The 22,951-nt window shown below is 51.3% G+C and overlaps 2 protein-coding genes across 9 annotated transcripts; both read left to right on the top strand.

Annotated features, from left to right (window-relative positions):
- The first annotated feature begins 793 nt into the window (after positions 1–793).
- LOC118092300 (zinc finger protein 584) lies at positions 794–8,582 on the top strand. Of its 8 annotated transcripts, none has more exons than XM_088654406.1 (4): positions 794–1,828; positions 3,095–3,221; positions 6,598–6,708; positions 7,467–8,582. In XM_088654406.1, the coding sequence occupies exons 2-4, from the start codon at positions 3,188–3,190 to the stop codon at positions 8,477–8,479; spliced, it is 1,158 nt and encodes a 385-aa protein (XP_088510532.1). In that variant the 5' UTR covers positions 794–1,828; positions 3,095–3,187; the 3' UTR covers positions 8,480–8,582. The 8 variants fall into 8 exon arrangements, with proteins under 8 accessions (XP_088510532.1, XP_060136496.1, XP_088510530.1 ...); XM_060280513.2 differs by lacking the exon at positions 794–1,828 and adding an exon at positions 1,833–2,030; XM_088654407.1 differs by lacking the exon at positions 794–1,828 and adding an exon at positions 1,951–2,030 and having other exon boundaries at positions 7,433–8,582.
- A 2,754-nt stretch (positions 8,583–11,336) lies between these two features.
- On the top strand, positions 11,337–22,817 carry LOC118092294 (uncharacterized). Its single transcript, XM_035130210.3, has 7 exons — positions 11,337–11,491; positions 13,392–13,588; positions 15,550–15,643; positions 16,939–17,067; positions 18,417–18,521; positions 18,860–18,982; positions 20,826–22,817. Exons 3-7 carry the CDS (start codon positions 15,610–15,612, stop codon positions 22,121–22,123), a joined length of 1,689 nt encoding a protein of 562 aa, XP_034986101.3. The 5' UTR covers positions 11,337–11,491; positions 13,392–13,588; positions 15,550–15,609; the 3' UTR covers positions 22,124–22,817.
- The last annotated feature ends 134 nt before the right edge of the window (positions 22,818–22,951 follow it).

The following is a 22,951-nucleotide window of genomic DNA, read 5'->3' as shown; positions in this document are numbered from 1 at the left end:
TTTTCCAATTCTTTGTTAAAATTTTGGTCTTCTCAGTTCCTGGGCCTTCTGGTCAGTTTTGCCATTTTGGCAAAGTCCAGCAGTTTAATTTGCCATTCTTCTCTGGTGGGGACCTTGGCTTCTTTCCATCTCTGGGCTAGTAGCATCCGTGTGGCTTTTGTTGCGTATATATAAAGTCTTTTCTGCTCCCTTGGAATTTCAGCACCTACAATTCCTAATAGAAAAGCCTCTGGTTGTTTTTTTAAACAAAAGTTAGTTTAAACATTTTTTTCCAACTCATTGTATATCATTTCAAGGCAATTGAGGCTTTCAGCTAATTAAACAATCTACTGTATTTTCCCATCTATAAGATGCCTCCATGTATAAGATGCCCCCTATTTTTGGGGACTCAGATTTAAGAAAATGGGGGGGGGGAGAGACATATCCATGTATAAGACACCCCCTAATTTTTGACATTATTTTTTAAGGGGAAATAACCTAGTCTTATACACGGAAAAATACAGTATTTTACACTGGGGGAGGTATTGTTTTGTTTTGTTTTGTTTTGATATGTATTTTTGGGTTTTCATTTTGTAAACTGCACTGTAATCCTCGGATGAAGGGCGTTATAGAAACTCAATAATACAATAGGAGTCGAGATAGATTGCCTCTGCCACTGAAGGTTTCACTCAGAACATAAGAGCCTGTGGCCCCTCGAGACCACATAAAAAATCGAAGAGAGAAAAAAAAGAAAAAGAAAAGAAAAGAAAACGTTGAAAGAAAAGGCCAAAAAAAGAATAAAGATTTTTTTTTAAAAAAAAGCGTTCTTCCAATTATTCCGTCTATAAATTCTATTATTCCTTATTTATCGAATGAAGCTGTATTCTTTTGGGAATTAAAGGGTCAGAACTACCTAAATCGTATAGAAATTTATTTTATGTACTGTATGCTCCTACAGAAGCAAGAATGTTACTCATCCCAAAATGGAAAGAAGCAGAAGTCCCAGCAAAGGAAGAAATGGATACCAAAAACATAAGGAATATGCAGAAATGGCAAAACTTACTGGCAGAATAAGAAATCGGGATGAACTTTTTAAAAAAGAATGGAAATGGTTTATTGAATATTTACAGATAAATTACAAACAGATAAAAACATTAGCAGGATTATTGTAATGACCTGCAGTTATATTTAAAGTAGATAAACAAGTGAGCAAATTAAATGAATTTGGATATGCAGGAGAGAGAAAGATATGTTTTCTTAATTTTTCCTTAACTTACACATTTCCTTCAAACATTCAAAACTTCCTTCCCCCCTCTTTCTGCGGTCCCTTAAAGTTATTATATATAATACTGTATATACATTTCCTTAATTTTACTAACATTTCCAAACTTGACTCCCCCCCCTCTTTCTGCGGTTCCTTAAAGTTATTTTATATATCATAACTTTAAGGAACCGCAGAAAGGGGGAAGGAAGTCAAGTTTGGAAATGTCAAAATGACTGTAAAATTAAGGAAATGTATAAACCTGAAAAGTGTGATTTTTAAAAAATAAAATAAAAAAGGTAGCTGTCTTGAGACGCATCATCACGGCCTCTGATCCCCGCGGCCAGCCCTCTCGACGGATTTGCCTAATTGGAAGCCCCCGCCTCCCTGGCCCCACATGGGTCTGTCGGGGGTCCCGCGCCCTCCCTCCCTCCCCCGGGCTTTGTTCTGGAGGCGGAGAGGCTCGGCGCGGCTTAGCTCCGGCAGCATTCCAGCCCGCCGTGCGCCCCGGCCGGGAGCCTCGACGGCGGGGACGGGAAAGGAGGGCGCCGTTCCGTAGCCGCCTCTCCCAGCACTGCAGCGCGGCAGGTAAGGATCGGGAGGGCGCGCAAGAAGAGGCTTGGAGGCTTGGAGTCTCCGCTCGACGGGGCGGGATGCAAAGGGGGCTCTGGCTTAGTTGCACCGCCTCCTCCCCGAGCGCCCTTTGCACTCCGACCGGCGGAAGCGGAGGCTACGCGGCTGCGGCCGCCCAGCCTGGCCGGGGATGGCGGCGCAGGCGCCGGGGCGCCAGGTACCGACAGCCTTGCCGCGCGGCAGCAGCCCTGGCATCCAGGAGTCGCGCCCGGCCCCCGCCAGCCTGGCGCCCGGCCCGGGAGGCGTTGCAGCGCCAGCCGCCCGCCCTGCTGCTGCTGCTGCTGCTGCTCTTGGGGAGCCTCCGAGCCCCGGGAGGCTGCGCGCGGCGTCCAGGCGCGCTCCGGGATCATAGCTGCCAAGTTCTCCCTTTTTAAAAGGGAAATTCCCTTATGCTGAATAGGCTTCCTCGCGAGAAAAGGGAAAACTTGGCAGCTATGTCCGGGATGCGGGAGCCGAGGGGGCACCCGTGGGGGAAGGGAAGGGGAACCCCCTCCTCTGCAGCGGGGCTCGGGGGCCTTGATTCAGGTGGGCCCCCACCCCCACCCCTGCCACGCCACTGCCCTTCCGCTCCGGCGTCTCCTCCGGTGGAAAGCGGGCGACCTGGGGTTGGCGTGTCAAATGAAATAAAATTTTGGGGAGTGCCCAGGTAAGCCCCCCCCCCCATAGATGGATTTCTCTAGCGAGAGAGTTACTGAATCTTAGGCCTGTCTGTCTGAGCTCTGGCTCCTTATCTATGGGGGAAGGCCGCTCTGCACATGCTCAGGAGCACGGTTTCATTCATCCTTGGCCGCTCATGTTAACAGCTCATGTTAACGAAGCCCAGCATTGAAAACAAGGCAGCGTCCAGAAATCAGGACCCGAACCGACAGAATCCCGTTACAAGGGAGGAGATTCTGACTAAACCTTAGGAAGGACTTTTTGAAGGTCAGACCAGAATGGACTCCCTTGGAGGTGGCGGACTTGGAGGCTTTTATGCAGAGGTTGGATGGCCATCCCTCAGGCATGCTTGTTGAGATGCCTGCTTTGCAGGGGGTTGGGCTGGATGACCCTCAGGGGCCCTTCCAACTGTACAGTTCTATGATCTACAGGGGGGTTGTGTCAAGAGGTTCCACAGCCCCTGGCCCTGTGAGTTCCAGGGGGGTCTGTGAACCCCCCACGTGTCATGCGATGGGGAGAGAGTTCTCTAAGGAGTAAGGTCCCCTTTGTCTTTCTCTCTCTCAGGTTCCAGTGACCTTTGAGGACGTGGCCGTCCATTTCTCCCCAGAGGAGTGGGCACTGGTGACGGACTGGCAGAGGGACCTCTACTATGATGTCATGGAGGACAACTTTGAGCTGGTGACTTCACTGGGTGAGCATCTTGGGGCAAAGCATCTTCAGGACCCCACAGCCAGCATTAGAAACTCAGATATACAGTGGTACCTCGACTTACAAATTTAATCCGTTCCGAGTGCACATCCGTAGGTCGGAAAATTCGTAAGTCGAAGAAAGCGGCTATCCCCATAGGAATGCATTGGGGGGGGAAATATTCAGAAAAATTCGTAAGTCGAGGAAACTGCATCTAAAAATCACCCGCGGCTTTCATTCGTAAGTCGAGTCGTTCGTAAGTCGAGGTACCACTGTATCAGCTGGTCACCAAATGGCACCTTGCCTGCAGTTGGAATGTCTAGGTGCCTTTCCCCACCCCAAATGAAATCTATTATTATTATTTTTATTAATTTAATTTCTATACCGCTTTATATTTGAAAGCAAAACAACCTCAAAGCGGTTTTACAACCCATTAAAACATTGAGCATAAAACACATTCACACCTCGAGGAAATTATTTCAGATGCTTCTCTAAGTGACATTTTGCTTTCCCCATACAGTCGTACCTTGGAAGCCGAATGGAATCCGTTCCAGAAGTCCGTTTGACTTCCAAAACATTTGGAAACCAAAGTGCTGCTTCTGATTGGCTTCAGGAAGCTCCTGCAGCCCATTGGAAGCCACGTCAGACATTTGAGTTCCAAAAAACGTTTGCAAACCGGAACACTCACTTCTGGGTTTGCGATGTTCGGGAGCCAAAATGTTCAAGTTACAAGGCGTTTGGGATCCAAGGTACGACTGTACTTGTTTACCTAAATTTATAAAGCTGCCCCATAGCAGGAGCTCTTGGAAGCCAGGGTGGAGCAATGGTTAGAGTGTCGGACAAGGACCTGGGAGATTAGGGTTCGAATCCCCACCAGGCCATGAAGCTCTCCCTGGCTGAAGTTGGAGCCAGCCACAGCTGCTTAACTGTGGTGTGTGTGTGTGTGTGTGTGTGTGTGTGTGTGTGGACTGTGGATGGACCATGGGATGTGAATGCAGACATGGAAAATTGTAAATGCTCAGAGGAATGGAGGTCCCTCAAAACATCATCAAGGCCAGCCCCATTGGTGTAGAAGACCCAGTGCTGCAGCCTGCCTGATAGGTGGCCATTGAAAAAATGAAAGGCACAAATACAGAATGGGGGACACCTGGCTTGAGAGCAGTACATGTGAAAAGGATCTAGGAGTCCTGGTAGACCACAAGCTGGAACGTGTCCAGATGAGGGCAACCCAAATGGTCAAAGGCCTGGATACAATGCCTTATGAGGAACGGCTTAGGGAACTGGGTATGTTTAGCCTGGAGAAGAGAAGGTTAAGGGGTGATATGATAGCCATGTTCAAATATATGAAAGGATGTCATATAGAGGAGGGAGAAAGGTTGTTTGCTGCTCCAGAGAAGCGGACATGGAGCAATGGATTCAAACTACAAGAAAGAAGATTCCACCTAAACATTAGGAAGAATTTCCTGACAGTAAGAGCTGTTCGGCAGTGGAATTTTCTGCCAAGGAGTGTGGTGGAGTCTCCTTCTTTGGAGGTCTTTAAGCGGAGGCTTGACAGCCATCTGTCAGGAATGCTTTGATGGTGTTTCCTGCTTGGCAGGGGGTTGGACTGGATGGCATTTATACCCCAACTTTTTCTTCAAGGAGCTCCAGGTGCTGGACATGGCTTAAAAAAACAACAACAAAGGGGCCATACTCTGTTTTTATTTGCTAATTACATACATTTTATTGTTATTTTTAACAACGCTCAAACAACATAGAAGAAAAATAAACATGAGAACATAAAAAAGAGACAGGCATACTACATCACTATAAGATTCACAGTTACAATTCCATAGAGTTTAATCTAATATATACCGGTAGATATTATTATCCAAATACATATATATTTATTTTTAACCTTGCTATATTTTGTATAAATGTGCTCCAATGTGAGGTGAGTCAGGTTGAGAGGGAGTCACTGATCCAAGGTCACAGCCATTGAGCTTCATGGCTGAGTGAGGATTTGACCCCTGGTCTCTCTCTCCAGGGCCCTAGTCTGACGCTCTAACCACTACTCCACACTGGCTGCCTTACAAACAAGGAACATGGGAGGAAGTCCCTTACTGGGCAGAGTGCAAAGCCCTCAGCCTCACTTGCCCATCTGCAAAATGGGAAGAGCAGTGGCTTACTTCGGAGGAGTTGGGCGTTGAAGGAAATAACATCTGAAAAGAGTGAGATAAGTCAGCAGCCTTATAGGTATTTGAACTGGGATTCCCGCAAGAGGTTTTGTGGCCTGAAGGTTAAAACAGATGTAAAGTGGTACCTTGGAATTCGAATGGAATCTGTTCCGGAAGTTCATTCGACTTCTGAAAACGTTGAGAAACCAAGGCGCAGCTTCCGATTGGCTGCAGGAAACTCCGTCGGATGTTCGTGTTCCGAAGAGCGTTTGCAAATCAGAACACTTACTTCTGGGTTTGCGGCGTTCAGGAGCCAAAACGTTTGAGTCGCAAGGTGTTCAGGATCCAAAGTACGACTGTATATTTAAGGAGGAACCGGAGTGTGCACAGGTGTGCAGCTTTCTGGATACTGTCTGTGCAGGGAAAGGATGCCCAGGAGAGAATTTCACTGCCAGTCCCAAAGAGGGCTCTTCTGCACAGGTCTTCCTGGCTGGGGCTACTGGGAGTTGTCGCCCACAGTGCCTGGGCAGCCCCAGGCTGACAAAGGTGGTCTTTATAATAATAATAATAATAATAATAATAATAATAATAATAATTTATTATTTATACCCTGCCCATCTGGCCGGGTCTCCCCAGCCACTCTGGGCGGCTTCCAACAGAAGAATAAAACACAATAATCTATTAAACATTAAAAGCCTCCCTGAACAGGGCTGCCTTCAGATGTCTTCTAAAAGTCTGGTAGTTGTTTTCCTCTTTGACATCTGTTGGGAGGGCGTTCCCCAGGGCAGGCGCCACCACCGAGAAGGCCCTCTGCCTAGTTCCCTGCAACTTGGCTTCTCGCAACGAGGGAACCGCCATAAGGCCCTCGGTGCTGGACCTCAGTGTCTGGGCAGAATGATGGAGGTGGAGACGCTCCATCTGTGGCACGCACTTAAGGTGGAAAACCTGCCCTGCCTCAGAGGCGAATGGAGCGCAGGGCGGCTGGTTCTGTCCCCCTGGGGCATCACAGCTACGATGTAGTGAGTGCAGCAGAATGGAAGGCAAGAGGCAGGGGGCTCTGGATTTTGGCCTCACACCGGGTGTCACTGAAATTTGAAAGACCCAGGCCTGCCCACGCCAGCAGCTCCTGCACCCCTCTGAAAGGCAGGGTCTCCTTTTGTCCGTTCTCCTGCTGGTAACAAAGGCCGACTTGCCTTTCTTTCTTTGCTGTCTGTATGCACACAGATGTTCCTCTCGGACCGAAGCTTCTGTGCCAGATTGAGCGAGGGGAAGAGCCCTGCGTTGTGGGTCGCCCTGCGCAAGGGGACACAGATGCCATGGGGAGGGCCAGTTCTGGTGAGTACAGAATCCTAGAATGGTACTCTTGGCCAACCCCCCTGCAAAGAAGGAATCTCAGCTGAAGAATTCCCTGAGACAGAGCTCCAACCCAGAGGGCCAGATTCAGATTCAACCCAGAGGGCCAGATTCAGGCCTTTAGAGGTTTCAAAATTATTGAAACACTGGGAATAATCAGGAATATACCAGAGAGTAAATCTTACTGAACTCAGTGGCACAATTTTTGAGTAAAAAAAAAAAAAAAGCTCCAGATTGCTGTGTAAGGATGCCCAGTCTTGACCCCATTACCTGGGAGTCAGCTCCATTAAAAACACTGGGATTACTTCTGAGTAAAAAGAGGAGTTCTGTTTGAATAAACACTCCCTGCGTCCTCAGAAATCTCTGGCTGCGGCAGCAACGCAATGAAGGAATTTAAAGTATATTGGTGACCTTTGCCTTCAAAATCGTAGGGAGGGTTTCTTATGCCAACTTCACCCTTCATGGGGTGCAGGGATTTTATTATCAGTATAAACAGAACTCTGTTTTTGCACCTACACACTCCATTTTTAGAGGAGGTGGAAAAAGGAAAAACGGGACATTCTGCGATCAAATAAGAATCTGGGACAGCTTTTGTAATTCTGGGACTGCCCCTGGAAAACCGGGACACTTGGAGGGTATGCGGTGGCCTGATCCAGCAAGTTCTCCTTATCTTATGCAGGCTTTGTGTATTTGACTCCATTCCCAGACTTGGATTTTGCACCTTCTCCTTCTTCCCGCAGGAGAGCCGACCATGCGCTGGCCGGAGTTGGCGATGAAAGAGGAGCCGAGGAAGAAGGAGAGCCTGCCTGCCTCCCCTCCCTGGTCCCTCTCGGGACCCCGGTTCCTTGCCCTCCAAGAGCTGTGCCCCAGGTGGTGCCAGGTGGAGCTGACGGACATACGGAGCCTTGTCCAAGAGGGGCCTCTGGAGATGGGCGCGCTGCAGGAGCCCGAGCTGCTCATCTGTGGCGAGTGCGGGAGGAGCTTTGAGGACGGGGGCTCCCTGGCGGACCACCAGGCCACCCACGAGGAGCAGAGAGGCCCCTTCGTCTGCCCTTCCTGCGGGAAGCTCTTCCTCTACCGCCTCAACCTCCTGACCCACAAGAAGCACCGGGCGAAGGCTCAGCTTGCGTGCGGCCCCTGTGGCCTCCGCTTCTGCCTCAAGGGGGACCTCTTGCGCCACCGGGCCAGCCACGCGGCCAAGGACCTCTACCCTTGCGGCGCTTGCGGTGAGGCCTTCCGGCGCAAGGCCCACCTGCTGGCCCACGAGGCGGTGGAGCATGCCGGAAGGGTGGGCCGTGACTGCCCCGAGTGCGGGGAGGCCGTCAGCGGGGAGGCGGAGCTCGCACGGCACCAGGCGGCGCACCGGGAGGAGCCCCGCCCCTTCGCCTGCGCCTTGTGCCCAGAGACCTTCAGCTGGAAGGAGAGCCTGCGGCTGCACCAGCAGACGCATGCCCAGGAGCGGGGCCACCCCTGCCCAGACTGCGGGAAGATCTTCAGCCGCCACGGGAATCTCCTGGCCCACCAGCGGCTGCACACTGGGGACCTGCCCTTTGCCTGCTCTGAGTGCGGCCGCGCTTTCCCTACAAACGTCGCCCTTGTGGCTCACAGCAAGATGCACCGCCGGGCCGGGCCTCTCTCCTGCCTGCACTGCGGCCGCTGCTTCCGCTCCCAGGAGAAGCTCCTCCAGCACCAGAGCGCCCACAGCGGGCAGCCGAAGGAGGAGGACGGGGTCAAGGAGGAGGGCGAGGCGTAATGCTCCCGTTCTGCCTGTAGGTGGAGCAAGCCAGACTCAGGGAACCCCTTTGCGCTCTCTCTCCATTATCTCGGACTTGTCATAAACCTGTTTTTCAATAACACACCTTGACTGGTTTGTTGTTTGTTGTCTTTGCCTCTCACCTTCTTTCCAAGCTCAGGCTTCTTCCCCTGTGAAGTGGCTTAGGATGGGAGCTGGGAGGAGGCAGTGACTGGCTTCCAAGGTCACACCCAGTGAGCTCCATGGCCAAGGGGAGCGGGATTTGAACCCTGCTCTCTCCCAGGTCCCAGTCCGACACTCTTAAGCACAACATCGCACCACCTTGCATGTTAACCTGAGGCCCTTGGTGGGCTGGGTAGGGCCTGGCAGGGGGAAGGTGGGATCCAGAGATGCAGGGAGCCTTGTGCCCACCAAACACCTCCGGGGTTTATGCACCCCAAGGATTGCAACTTCACCCTTCCAGTGAGTGTGTTCTGGGCAGCTGTGGAGGGTTATTGCACAGCTCCCAAGGGGCCTCTTTGTGCCTTTTTGCTCCCTTGGGGAAAACGTGATATCACAGGGAAAACTGCAATAAAAGAACCCACCACTGCCTTGCCCAGTGCTTCTAATATTCATTGGATAGCTTTAGCCTAATCGGGAATCAAAGGTTATTTGTGTCTTGTAGGAAACGCGTACTGTTTTGTGCATTTTGTGATCCCTTAGGAGCAAAGTGCCAAAGGGAAGAGTTGGAAGGGACACCCAGGGTCATCTAGTCCAACCCCCCTGTAATGCAGGGCTCTCAAGCAAAGCATCTCTGACAGGTAGCCATCCAACCTCTGTCTAAGAATCTCCAGTGGAGGAGAGTCTACCATTTTCCGATGGAAGGATCTTCTTGCTGTTTAGTCAGAATCTCGTTTCTTGTGATTTTAATCCATTGGTTCAGGGTTCTGGTGTCTGGAGCAGCAGAAAGCAGGCTTGCTCCATCTTCCGTGCGACAGCCCTTCAGACGAGGGTGCAAACTGGAATATTTTATTGGGGCCTGGCCCCTAGGACGTGGCTCCTATGGCTTCAGATATTTGAAGAGGGCTAATGAGAGAATAGGGACCCAGGTGGCGCTGTGGTTAAACCACTGAGCCTAGGGCTTGCTGATCAGAAGGTCGGCGGTTCGAATCCCTGTGACGGGGTGAGCTCCCGTTGCTTGGTCCCAGCTCCTGCCAACCTAGCAGTTCGAAAGCATGTCAAAATGCAAGTAGATAAATAGGAACCGCTACAGCGGGAAGGTAAACGGCGTTTCCATGTGCTGCTCTGGTTTGCCAGAAGCGGCTTTGTCATGCTGGCCACATGACCTGGAAGCTATACGCCGGCTCCCTCGGCCAATAATGCGAGATGAGCGCGCAACCCCAGAGTCGGTCACGACTGGACCTAATGGTCAGGGGTCCCTTTACCTTTTATTGAGAGAATAGCAGCTCTTCCAGGAGATCAATGGAGCACAGGCTGGTGGCAGCCAGAGAACCTGTTCTTGGACTTCCGTCCCGGCAGCACCATCCGTGTCCGGGGGTTGTAGTCCGGCCACATTTGGAGGGTGACCCCTGGAACAGACCCTGCCCCTCCCATCAAATACCCAGGTGTGTTGGAACACCTGTCCCCCTGCCCTGGCCCATATAGAGACAGACGAGGAGAGAATGCTATTGAGAGCAGCTCAGCTACTGCCTGAAGAAGTGGGGGGTTGCTGTTTTGTTCTTATTTTCAAAGCCCCCCACCCATGTCTTGAAAGGTAAGCCCACCCCCACCCAAACATTCTGAGATGCTTTCTAACCCAAGGAAAATGGATTAAATCTATAGGGCAGCATCGTCGCCTGACCTCCCCAAATGCTGAAAGGAGCCTGCACCGCTTTTCATATGAGTAGACCGCACAGTGTTTTTTTCTTCTATGCTGCAACGCAAAACTGAAAATGCTTTCACCCTGCAAGGAAAAAATTCCTTCAGTAGCACCTTAAAGACCAACTAAGTTTATATTTTGGTATGAGCTTTCGTGTGCATGCACACTTCTTCAGATACACTAGGAGCTCGCACGGATACGAGTGTATCATAAAGTGTGCATGCACACGAAAGCTCATACCAAAATATAAACTTAGTTGGTCTTTAAGGTGCTACTGAAGGAATTTTTTTATTTTGCTTCGACTCAGACCAACACGGCTACCTACCTGTAACCCTGCAAGGAGCCGCTGATGTTTTCGATTGCCCTTTTTGAAACCTTTGCAACTCTGCGGTATCCCTTTGGGAGTGAGGCGACCAGAACTGTCATTCCAAACTGGGGTTGCGCCATAGGTTTTGTATAATGGGCATTATGGGTACAGTATTGGCATTTTTGATTTTTTTTTGGGGGGGGAAGAGATCCATGATCATCTAGCTAGAGAGTTAGGTTTGTGCATAAGTCGGGCCCCTTCTCAGCCCCCAGGGGACTGGAGTCTATAGGGAAGGAGGTGCTTTTCAGGGATGTGGGGCCTAAACTGCTGGAGGTTTCAAAGGCTAATTTGGGCACCTTGAATTGGGACCCCGAAACAAACTGGCTGCTGTGAATAATCTGCATTTTGGCCCAGCAGAAGTTTCCTCTTCCAGGGCAGGGACTCCAAGGGGCCAAGTCGCCTCCGTCCAAAAGGGGCCCCTCCCGGCGGCAAAGCACCCAGAGATCATCCATCACCCCTCCCCATTCCACACGGGGGGGGGGCTCCCATATTCCGCCCCCAGGAAATCGGGGGCGGGGAGAGTTGGGCGTTCCTGCCCTCGCTCTCGCCGCTCCCCCCGTCCCCTCCAGACCCCTCCCCCCCGACGTCGCCGGCGCGGAGGCTGATGGGAGTTGTAGTCTTCCCCCCCGCCCACAACAAAGGCAGGCAGAGCCCGAGGGGGACCAGCCGGCCGGGCACGGAGGGGGCACAGGCACCAGCTGCTCCCCTTCCTCCTCTTGCGGGCCGGGCTGCCCCCCCCCGACACCCTTGCGGGGGAGGCCCCACCGCCTTCCCCTCTGCAGGCCAGGTAAGCGCCCCCCCCCCGCCACCAGCGATGCTTCTCCCCCCCCTTTTGCAATAAAAGTCCCTTGCGAAAACCCCACACCACCGCGGGGGGGGCATCCAAGCCGCGCCCCCTCCCTCCCCGGGCCAAGGGGGCGAAGGAGCGCGGCTGCCCTTCGAGGGGGAGGCCCTGCTGCCCTGCTCTGCAAGAGGGGCGCCCTAGGGATTGCCCCCCCCTCCCAGCCTGCAGCTTCTTCTGTCTCCGCCTTGCCCGCCCCAGGAGGACCGGCCCCGGAACCTGGTCTGACCCAGATTGCCTGCCTACGTGCAGCACAGTTAAGGTGACTGGGCAGCAGCCCTGAGGACGAGAGGGCTGCTGGGCATGTGCAGAGTGCCACTCGCGCACTCCTGGGAAGCCTCCGCCCAGCTCGCCTTCGACTGGACTTAAACCGTCCAGGGGTCCTTTACCTTTACCTTTTTATGTGTGGGGTTCAGCACGAGTGAGTGACTTGGAGGGTGAAATTGCCAAGGCCCCAGCCTTGCTCGGGTGGGGAGTTAAATTTGCGGAAATGGAAAGGGATGGACCTAAATAGACATGCCCCAAACGGAGTAAGACTAGCAGAGGGCAGGAGGTCAAAATGCCAGGGGGCAGCCAGCAGAAACAGGTCCCAAGCACAAGGGTATTTTCCAATTGTCCCCCGTTTGCTGGTAATTCAGAGGTAGACTATCCCTGGGCATGGAGGTTCTGCCACCACAGTAGAACTTGCATATGGAGAGCCTTGAAGCTGGATCAGGCCAAAGGGGGACCAATATAGCCCAGCCTCCTGTTCTCACAGCGCCCAACCAGATGCCCCATGAGGAACCTGCAAGCAGCGCTCCAAGCACAAATGACACTCTCCCCGCCTGTGTTTTTCCAGCAACTACTATTGACAATTGCCTCCCCACAGCTGAAGTTTGCTGAGGTCGGGCCGCTTGCAAGGACACTCCTGGGCACCCCACACCTCTCCAGAGTTTCCCCGTTTGTTGTGGGGCGGCAGCATGCTCCCTTGGGAGGTCAGAGGCCTGCAGCGTCTCGGGCAAAGGGCCCCTGCCTCGGTTTCCCTGCTCGTAAGAGCATAAGAGCAGGCGGGTTGGGAAAGGGAGGCGAGGGCCAGACTGTTCTCGAAAGTGCGGAGGCTGCCTTGAGGCAGGGAATAAAGGAAGGTGGAGGTGGAGCGAGAGAGATCTTGTGAGGAGATGGTGCTCAGTTGTGGCTTGGAAGGACTGCCATGGAGGAGTCAGGGATGGCTTTAAAAGATGCTCTTGGGCTCGGATCCTGGTTACAGGTTTCCCATTTGGGCATCTTGCCAGCAGCTACTGAGAGAACAGGATGCTGGGCTCACTGGACCTGATCCAGCAGATGCTTGTCTTGTGATTTGAAAACTTTGCACAAAGGATTGCAAATGAAGCAGTTACAACAACAACAACAAAAGCTACTTTTCTCTAATTCTCTGATTCTCCTCTTCCTTATAATGTGGCTGACCAAACTTAGGCCTACCTGTATGTACCTCCAGATGCCCTCAGACCTGAGGCCTGGGCTCCCCTTTTCAATTTCAACAGAGGATATAGTAGTATGCGCAAAAGAACGCAGGGATTGAGTTCATCCTGTGAGCTGTGAGCAGTGCAGGCACGGTTTTAAAGAAAAGGGCTTTCAAAATATGATCTTGTTTTTATTATGTACTTTTGGGGAGTTGGGAGGGGCCCAAGGCTCACCTAGTCCAATGTTTATATTTTGTATTTTTATGACATGAACTGCCCTCAGATCTTCTGATGAAGTGGACAAATCAAACAAATAAATAAGTTTGTTTCCACAAATTGCAGGCAGTAGCAGGCCTGATGTACGATTCCTTCCCTACTCATCCTGCTTCTGTTTCTTCTCATCGCAGGGATGAAGCTCTGCACATGTTCAGTGAAGCCACAGCAGGCAACATGGTGATGGGGGCAACAGGGCCCCAGTGATATGGCCCAGAGAGTGCTGGGCGGGCAACCCCACATCGTGTGGGGTTTAGTGGTGCGTTGACGCCGTGCGCAAGGCAAGTTGGCTCTTTGAGGCTGCGAGTTCCATGCCTCCCCTTCCCCTTCGGTGAGTCTTGGACACTGTGGAATCACAGAATTGTATGGTTGGAAGAGACCCCCGAGGTTCTCTATGGAGGGATGTGGATAGGGGTGCTAAGAGAGGATATAAAGGTAAAGGGACCCCTGACCATTAGGTCCAGTCGTGACTGACTCTGGGGTTGCAGCGCTCATCTTGCGTTATTGGCCGAGGGAGCTGGCGTTTGTCTGCAGACAGCTTCCAGGTCATGTGGCCAGCATGACAAAGCTGCTTCTGGCGAACCAGAGCAGCACACGGAAACACCGTTTACCTTCCTGCTTGGAGCAGTGCCTATTTATCTACTTGCACTGGTGTGCTTTTGAACTGCTAGGTTGGCAGGAGCTGGGACCGAGCAATGGGAGCTCACCCCGTTGCGTGGATTCGAACTGCCGACCTTCTGATCGGCAAGCCCTAGGCTCAGTGGTTTAACCCACAGCGCCACCCGCGTCCCATAAGAGAGGATAAATTTGTTAGATATTATCCTTCCTTCCTCACATTTGTGAGTTCAGCAGAGTGCAGCCCTGCGCGGCTTAAAAAGGGAAGCTTAGATAGGTTAGTTTTAGCCTTTTCGTTTAAGGAATCCAGGATGCTTTAAGGCAGACTGGGTTTTTCTGGCATCTCCCCTTTTTCTCCCCCTTGAAACAATAATCGCACAAACAAAAGGTAAAAATAACATTTCTGATGAAGTGTGCATGCACACGAAAGCTCATACCAAAATAAAAACTTAGTTGGTCTTTAAGGTGCTACTGAAGGAATTTTTTTATTTTGTTTCGACTCAGACCAACACGGCTACCTACCTGTAACTATTTGCTCCAGTGTTCGAAAGTAGCCAGACGCCTGGGCACTAGGATTGGGTCTGCCGTCTCCACCATCTGGGGACCCGTGGATCGGGACTGTTTTCACACACGAATACCCCATCCTGTAGAATTCTATCCCATACATTTTATCTGTAGAATCGGAATGGATTTCTGAAACCAAAATGCTTCTTCTGAGCAGGAGGAGCAACCCTTAAGAAAAGGAGGCAGGAATAGGCGAAAATAGATGTGGACTGTCCCTTCTTGAAGTTCTCTGAGCTCTTAACCCCACTCAAGGCTGCCCTCTGAACTAGCCAGATATTTAACTGAGAATCAATCACAGTCGGTCCATCATTTGAAAAATAAGACTTCAGAGCCGCCTGGCCCCAAAATAGTAACCAGACATTCCGTTTTGATAACTGCATCCTTGGTTTCAGGAGCCATTTGGTACCTACCCTGGTAGCTTATATATCTGAGTTTCTAATACTGATTTACTCACTCGGAATACAGAACCAGATACAGAAGCTTTGTTCTGGCAGGCTTAAAATAGTAATTCAGTTACAAATACTTTAGTCTAGCTTAAAATTGTCTCTGAGCATTGGAACTCAGACGTGCAACGTCCTTCGTATTTCTGGCAGTTTTCTCTAGCAAACGTACAGGAAAACTCTGTGTGCTTCAGCTCCCATCATGTGCCTATCTAGCAAACATAGAAATATCATTTCCCAAAAGCCTTCCGCTTTTTTACACGTCCCTCACATATGGAAGAATGGCCGCTCTATCTGCTTACATTTCCAGCATTTTCTACATCTCAGCTAGTTTAATTGGTGTGAAATGCCAATTTTCTCTTAAGTGTATAGAAAGCAGTAAACTTCATATCTTTTCCCCTTAACTTCTCCCCAGAAGCCCTATCAAAAAATTATGACCTGAGTCTTTAGGCCATTGTTTCGTGGCCGATTTCACCATTTCATCTTTAGCATCCCATTCTAGTAACATATACATTTTAGAAATCAGTTTTTCACTACCCTTAAGCAGCCCCATCTTCTGAAATGTTCTATCATGTTATTGTTATTTATTGTTTGGAATCGGGGGTTTATTGGAATGACATGCAAGTGTAGAAATATAATAAATCAAATCAAATCCCCCCTTCCTCCTGGGCAGGTGGCGTTGATGTGAAGCCCCCATTAGAAGTTGGAGCAGACCAAGAGGGGAGGAGAGGAGATGGAAGGCGAGAGTCTGGAGCCCCCCAGCCCAGGTAAGTCATGGGAAGTCTTCTGAGCTCCTGAGCCCCCGTGAGTCGCAGGAGCCCAGCTTGCCGGTGGCAGCGATGCAGAATGGAGCCTAAACACACTCCCTGTTTGGTCTGATTTGTTTAGCTGGATGTTGGTACCCTCCTAGGGGGATCCAGGATTATTTGATTGACTTGCAGGTCGCTTTTTCAACCTGAGCTGTGCCCAAGGCGGCTTACGGCAAACAATCACAACCTCCAAATGCAGAGCATTGGAAATGCAAGGAGGCAAAATGCGGAACGTTTTGGCAAATCCAAAAATGAGCAAAAAAGAAAAAGCAGAACCCACCCCCCAGCCATTTGGCCAACACAGAATAAATTGTGGAATATAAATAAATAAATAAATATAGGCTTGGAATCATAGAAGGGACTCCAAGGGTCCTCTAGTCCAGCCCCTTGCAATGTAGGAATCTTGGCTAAAGCATTGACCACCCAAACTCTCTTGAAAAACCTCCAAGGAAGGAGAGTTCACCACTTCCCAAGGGAGAGCGTTCCACTGTTGAACATCTCTTAACTGTCAGAAAGTTCTTCCTGATGTTTCGTCGGAATCTCCTGTCTTGTCACTTGAAGCCACGGGTTCGAGTCCTACCCTCCAGAACAGGAGAAAACAAACTTCCATGTGACAGCCCTTGAGATACAGTACTTGAAGATAGCAACACATCTCCTTTCACTCTCCTCTTTTCCAGGCTAAGCATCCCCCGGTCCTTCAGTACATGGATACATGGGAAACAAGAATTAACTGACAATAAAGCTTCTAACACAATACAGCTCAGAGAGGCTGGGGTGGGGGTGGCACAGAGCTGGCTCCCATATGCTTACTCCAGAGGAGGCTGACAGCAGCAAAAGGCAAATGTTGGAGAGGGAAATAATTAACTGTTGATTAGCGGAGAGGGCCCCTCACATCTCTGAAAAGGTGGGGGTTGTTTTGGCTTTAGAATGGCAACTTAACGATAAGTTAAATTCCTCCGGCGAGCAAACTCCCACCCAACGGAAGGCCTGGTTTCAATAACATTTTTAACTGTGAAATGCATTTTATTTTGTCTTGTGCAGGCATAGGCAAACTCGGCCCTCCAGATTTTTTGGGACTACAATTCCCATCATCCCTGACCACTGGCCCTGTTAGCTAGGGATGATGGGAGTTGTAGTCCCAAAACATCTGGAGGGGCGAGTTTGGGGATGCCTGGTCTTAGGGGTTTCTTGTTAGCGGCTTCGGCTGCACAAATAAATTAATATTCACAATATATTCTTCTTCCTCCTTGCAGCTGCCGGCTGGGCTGCTCCCTTGGGATGCAAAGTGGTGGTGAAGGTGGAGCCAGAGGAGGAGGTGTGCATCGGGTGCCCCCAGGATCTGGAGGGAGCCGAGAGGGAGCCGCCTCCTGACTCCCCGGCAGGTGAGAGGGGCCGGTGTTCCTCCCTGGGGAGCAGGTGGAAGGTGCACAGCGCAGTCCCCCAGGACACCCTGCGCAAGATGAGGGGGCCCCTAGAGTCAGCTACGGGTGGCCCCGGTCCCCGCTGGCCCCCTTGTGCTCCTCAAGGAAGGCTTTGGTTAGCAGGAGGCCCCGGGCACCACACGGTCTTGCGGGCATGAATCGGGCAGTGCCAGCGCTGGCTGGGTGTCAGGTGCACGACTGGTAGGTTTGTTTTGTAATCCTGCTTTATTTCTTAAAATCCGCACACTGCTTGGTTGTAAAACAAGAAGCCTCTAAGCTGTTTGCAGAAAGATACAGTACAAGAAGCAGATCAAAATGCAATAATAGTCTGAGATGTACCGAAAACTTAAAACGCTAAAAAATAGGTTAAAATTCACTCTGCCCTCTTTCCTGGACTGTCAGCTCCACCTCGAGGCATTGAGCACATGTAGGGGTGGGCATCTTTGGGCCCCCCGTTTTCTCAAGACGGACGGATGCCAAAAACAGCAACAGCACTGGCTTCAAACTGATCTTTAAAACAGTGTTTTTAAATTGCTGTAACCTGCTTTGTGGAAATTCGTTTCCCTGGATTTGCTAAAAGCCAGGAAGCAAAAATGGCCCCGCGTGCCTTTCCTGGGGAGAACGCTTTCTCATGTCACGTAATGCATGTTCCACATTCGTTACAAACTCGCCCTTTTTGTTTGGTGGCACCTCTACACTTTGGAACTCCCTGCCTAGTGTCACCAGGTGGGCGTTTTCACCCGTCTCTTCTTGGCACCTGCTGAAAGCATTCTTCTTTAGAGAAGCAGATGTTTAGAAAGCCGTTGTGAGTTTTAACCTGTTATGAGTCTGCTGTTTTAACTTTTTGAAAGTTTTTAATTGCTGGTAATTCTTCTTCTCAGTAATGTTACTGCTGTTTTTTTGGAGGGTCTTTTTTTACAGTTAACGGAGGAGGAGTGGGCTATCGATGGCTAGGCTCTGCCCTCAGTTTCCAGGAAAGGCAGGAGGGGAGAGGGTTGGTTTTGTGTGTGAATCCTGCTAGGGGGTTTCCCTGTGGTGCATCTGGTTGGATCCTGGACTAGATGGGTCATTGGCCTCGACCAGCAAACTTTTCTCTTAGTGTTAAGAGGTGTATAAGTTTTATGACATGGGGAGATGCCACTCCACACCTGATTCCCTTCTGCGAAGGGATTAGCAGGCATCTTTCGGGGGGCAAACCCCCCCTTATTCAGAAGGGTGTGTCAGAGGCAGAGGTCTGTCCCCCCCCCCCCCCCAGAGGACACCCGGCCAGAGCAGTAAATGAGGCTCCTGAATTTTCTCTCCTCTTTCAGGGGTCAAGCCAGAGGTGGTCATTAAGATGGAGCCAGAGGACGACTCGTATGCAGAAGACCCTTGGGACTACAGCGGCGGGGAATCGGGCGAGGACACGGACTCTTGTGAGTCCAGGAAGCCTGTGCTGCTTTTGGCGTGAGGGGCGAGGCATCCGTGGGGGGAGGTGGGGGGCTCCTGGGCTATAACAGCCTCTGCCCCACAGCCTGTTTGTGGCCATGGGGAAGGCTCTCAAGGCGCATGGCCAAGCCTCGCAGGCCGGGGCTGATTTGGGGGTGTTTCTGTCCAAGCAAAGGGGCTCCCGGATGCTGCAGCCCCTTGCCTCACAGAACCAAAGGGTTGGAGAGTTGGAAGGGGACCCTGAGGGTCATCTAGTCCAACCTCCTGCAATGCAGGAATGGCAGCTGAGAAATCCCTGACAAATCCCCCCCCCCTCTCCATACAGCCGACATCCGACCTGACGTAATTGTGAAGATGGAGCCAGAGGAGGAAGAGGAGGAGGAGGAAGACTTTGGATGCCCCCCGGGAGAGATGGGAACAGGAGCTTCCCATGGCACGCTTCTCATGGGTGAGTTCTGCCACTCTCCCATCTTGGCTGAAGGAGAATTGCAGGAGTGTCCAGTGGGGAGAGGTGTCTATTAGGTCCTCCCTGTTATTGTTTTTATTATGCGTCTTGTGTTTTTATATCGTGATTTTACCTTGTAATTGTCCTGAGACCTGCAAGAGTAGGGCGGTATACACATTTAACAAATAATAATCCAGTGGGAGCGAGTTCCACAGTTTAACAATCTGCTGCAAGACAAAGGACTTTCTTTTCCCTGTTCCCAAATCTCCCGACATTCATTGCCATTTCCACAAATTCTAGTGCTATGAGAGAGGGAGGGAAAACTTTCCTCCAGCCACTTTTCTGCAGGCCAGAAAATAGTTGTATAAGCTTCTATCATGTTGCCTCTCACTTGCTTTCCCCCTAAACGAAAAACTCCCCAATATTGCAGGCGTTTCCTCACCCAGGGGTCTCTCCACCCCCTCGATCATTTTGCCTGCTCTTTTCCGAACCTCAGCTTAGCTGCTTTAGCCGCCTCCCTTGCCATACTCCCAAACGCACCATCTGCGCATGCTCAGAGGCTCACTGATACTACCTCACAAACAGGCATGCAGACCCAATAGCTGCACCTCAAAGTTCTGTTGGAGAGCCATTTCACAGAATCAAAGAATTGTGGAGTTGAAAGGGACCCCAAGGGTCATGCAGTCCAGCCCTCTGCAAGGCTGGAATTTCCCATGATGCACCTTGCATTAAACACATGCCTTTTTTTAAAGCCATAAAACACCTGGATAACTGTCGGTAGAGCATGAGGCTCTTAATCTCAGGTTCGTGGGTCTGAGCCCCATGTTGGGCAGAAAAATTCCTGCTTTGCAGGGGGTTGGACTAGATGATCCTCAGGGTACCTTCCACCTATACAACTCTGTGTCACAGACTTACCTGTGCTGCTTCCCCTGAAGCATTCTGGTTCCTGCCAAATGCCCAGCTCTTGTCTTCTTCTTTTTATATATAATTTTTATTAAATTTTCTGTTTTACAATTTAAAATACTCAGTTAAACATCCTTAAAATATGAACGAGTTCCCTTCTTCTCTTTCCATGGTTCATTTTACATATCTAAAATCCCTGCATATTTTACAAAAACTAAACCATTCAGTATTCCATTATTGCATCCATCAAAACTTATTTACACTGTTGAATTGATCTTAATGCCGCCAATGTTTTCAAGCGTACACAATTCCCCCCCCCTTATATTCAATAAACGTTTTATAATCTTCTCTAAACGTATGTTCTTCTTGTTATCTTATTCTATATGTTAAATGTGCAGGCTGCGCATATTCTTAAGTTGCCATTCTTCTTAGGTAGGGACCTTGCTTGTTTTCCATTTTTGGGCTAACAAAACACAGGTTGCAGTAGTGGCATACATAAATAACCTTTTTTGACCCCTGGGAATTTCAGTCTGAATTATCCCCCAACAGAAAGGACTGGTTTTTTGGGGAAAGTACTTTTAAACATTTTATAGCTTAAAATCCCTGATAGAGGATAAGGATCCAGAAATCACGCTACGGGGGGCCAAATTTTGCGCAGCTGCCATAAAACTCGGGGAACAAGCTGTGCTATTTCAAACACTTAAGGCCTCAGATGCAAACTCTAGATAATATTTTAGAGACTTAAGACCTAACCCACATTTCTAATGGCTGTCATATTCGTATTGTTTATTGTTATATTCGATTGTTAATTCAAACTTAATTCTATTGTGTTTTAATGTTCGCTTAGCATGGTATGTGAAGCTGGTCTGGGACCGTAATAAATTTCATTTCGTTTTAAAGCTCTTGTCTTGTCTTCTGATGCATTTCCCTTCCTCACCACCAGATGACGACATCCAGCCGAGTCGGAGGAGAGCGGAAGCAGCCGCAGCCGCCTCCCAGAGCGTCCGCAGTGGCAAGGGTAGTGGCAGCCAGTGGGCAAAGCAGGCTGGCCCGGAGCAGAAGAAACCGCCTGTCCCCGGAGGCTCCGGCAGCCCTCAGGAGAAGCCCCGTCCTCGGACCCCGCCGGACCCTGCCGGCACCCCCGAGGGAGCGCGGCGCCCCAAGAGCCACGCGGCCTGCGACCGCCCCTTTGCCTGCAGCATGTGCGGCAAGCGGTTCCAGCACCGGGGCAACCTGGTGACGCACCTGCGGGTGCACACGGGGGAGAAGCCCTTCCCGTGCTCCGAGTGCGGGAAGAGCTTCAGCCAGAAGGGGGACCTGATGCGTCACTTGCGCATCCACACGGGCGAGAAGCCCTTCGAGTGCACTGTGTGCGGCAAGAGCTTCTGCTCCAAGCAGACCTTCGTGCTGCACCAGCGCATCCACACGGGCGAGAAGCCCTACTCGTGCGCCGACTGCGGCAAGGCCTTCAACCGCAAGGCCAACTTTGTCACGCACCAGAAGATCCACCGCGGCGAGCGGCCCTTCGTCTGCGGCGAGTGCGGGAAGGGCTTCTGCGCCAAGAAGACCTTCATCCTCCACCAGAAGATCCACGTGGGGGAGCGCCCCTTCGGCTGCGCCGAGTGCGGCAAGAGCTTCAGCCGCAACGGGGACCTGACCCGCCACCAGCGCATCCACACGGGCGAGCGGCCCTTTGCGTGCGCCGAGTGCGGCAAGTGCTTCAGCCACAACGGGGAGCTGATCAAGCACCAGCGCATCCACACCGGCGAGAAGCCCTTCGAGTGCACGGCCTGCGGCAAGAGCTTCAACCGCAAGAGCACCCTCATCACCCACCAGCGCATCCACACGGGCGAGCGGCCCTTTGTCTGCGGCGAGTGCGGCAAGACCTTCAACCTCAAGACCACCCTCATGAAGCACCGGCGCATCCACACCGGCGAGAGGCCCTTCACCTGCCTGGAGTGCGGCAAGAGCTTCAAGTACAAGGGGAACCTGAGGACGCACCACCTCACCCACACGGTCGAGCGCGTCTACCCCTGCACCGAGTGTGGCGCCGTCTTCGGGCAGCGCAAGGAGCTCAAGGCACACCAGGCGGCGCATGCCGAGAGCCGGCTGCTGCCGTGCTACAGAGACGACGGGGGGAACCTGAACCCCTTCCTGCAAGTCCACCCCCTGCTGCTCTCCTGCTCGCCCCGGGAGACCCTGGCGAAATTCAAACAGGAGGCAGGCTTCACAGACCCTTAGTGGGACCCGGGAGGAGAGAGAGAAGGGGCTGTTTTAATTTATCGGTCAAGCAGGCAGCCGGAAGACCTCCTGGCCCAGAGATCTTGCGGGGGTTGGTGCCCAGAGACGGGCAGATGGGCGCAGACGAACGGAGCAGAGGAAACTTTCCTCTTTTGTGGGCCTGCAAATGTTGGCTGTGGGCCCCGTCTTCAGGACAAAGCTATAACTGCAGGCCTTGCCCCAGTGGACTCACAGCTGCCTGCTAACGTCTTCCTCGCTGTAGCAAACAGGTGCGGTTGCAGCTTGGTTGGTTCCCAAACTCTCGGAGAGTTCGGGAGCAGCGATGCACTTACCCCGTGGGGGACGCGGAGGGTGGGGTAGGGAGGCTTTTGCTTTGGTTGGTGGTTTCATCGGGGGCAGGGGTAACAGGAGGGTGTGTGTGAATCGGGACAATAAAGTTACGGGCTCGTTTGAAGTCCAGGTTAGTTTTCAATGATAGGAGATGCCAGCGAAGGCGGCACGATCAAATTCGTTAATGTTTTAGGCTTGAGGCGCTTCAAAGAAATGTTTGTTTGTGTGTACATCAGAAGATTAAAGTGGTGGTTGAAGGACAAGCGGTAGAGTGACAGAAAAGGTAGCAAAAACTCCCCCCCTTTCCCTGGTACAGTTTTTGAGATAGCTGAAAGCAAATAAACCAACGATGACTAAATCAGAAGTGGCTGAATGTGACTGCTTGGGAAGTCGCCTCTGTTTGGACCCTGCGGGGGTGGGCAAGAGGGTCTCGATGCAGGGGCCCTCTAGGGGCTTTAAAATTTAGAAACTGAATTGTGGAGTTGGAAGGGGCACCCA

The sequence above is a fragment of the Zootoca vivipara genome, chromosome 11, assembly GCF_965207765.1.
Source record: "Zootoca vivipara chromosome 11, rZooViv2.hap1.1, whole genome shotgun sequence".
NCBI classification, from domain to species: Eukaryota; Metazoa; Chordata; class Lepidosauria; order Squamata; family Lacertidae; genus Zootoca; species Zootoca vivipara.
This window is presented reverse-complemented; position numbering and strand designations above follow the sequence as displayed.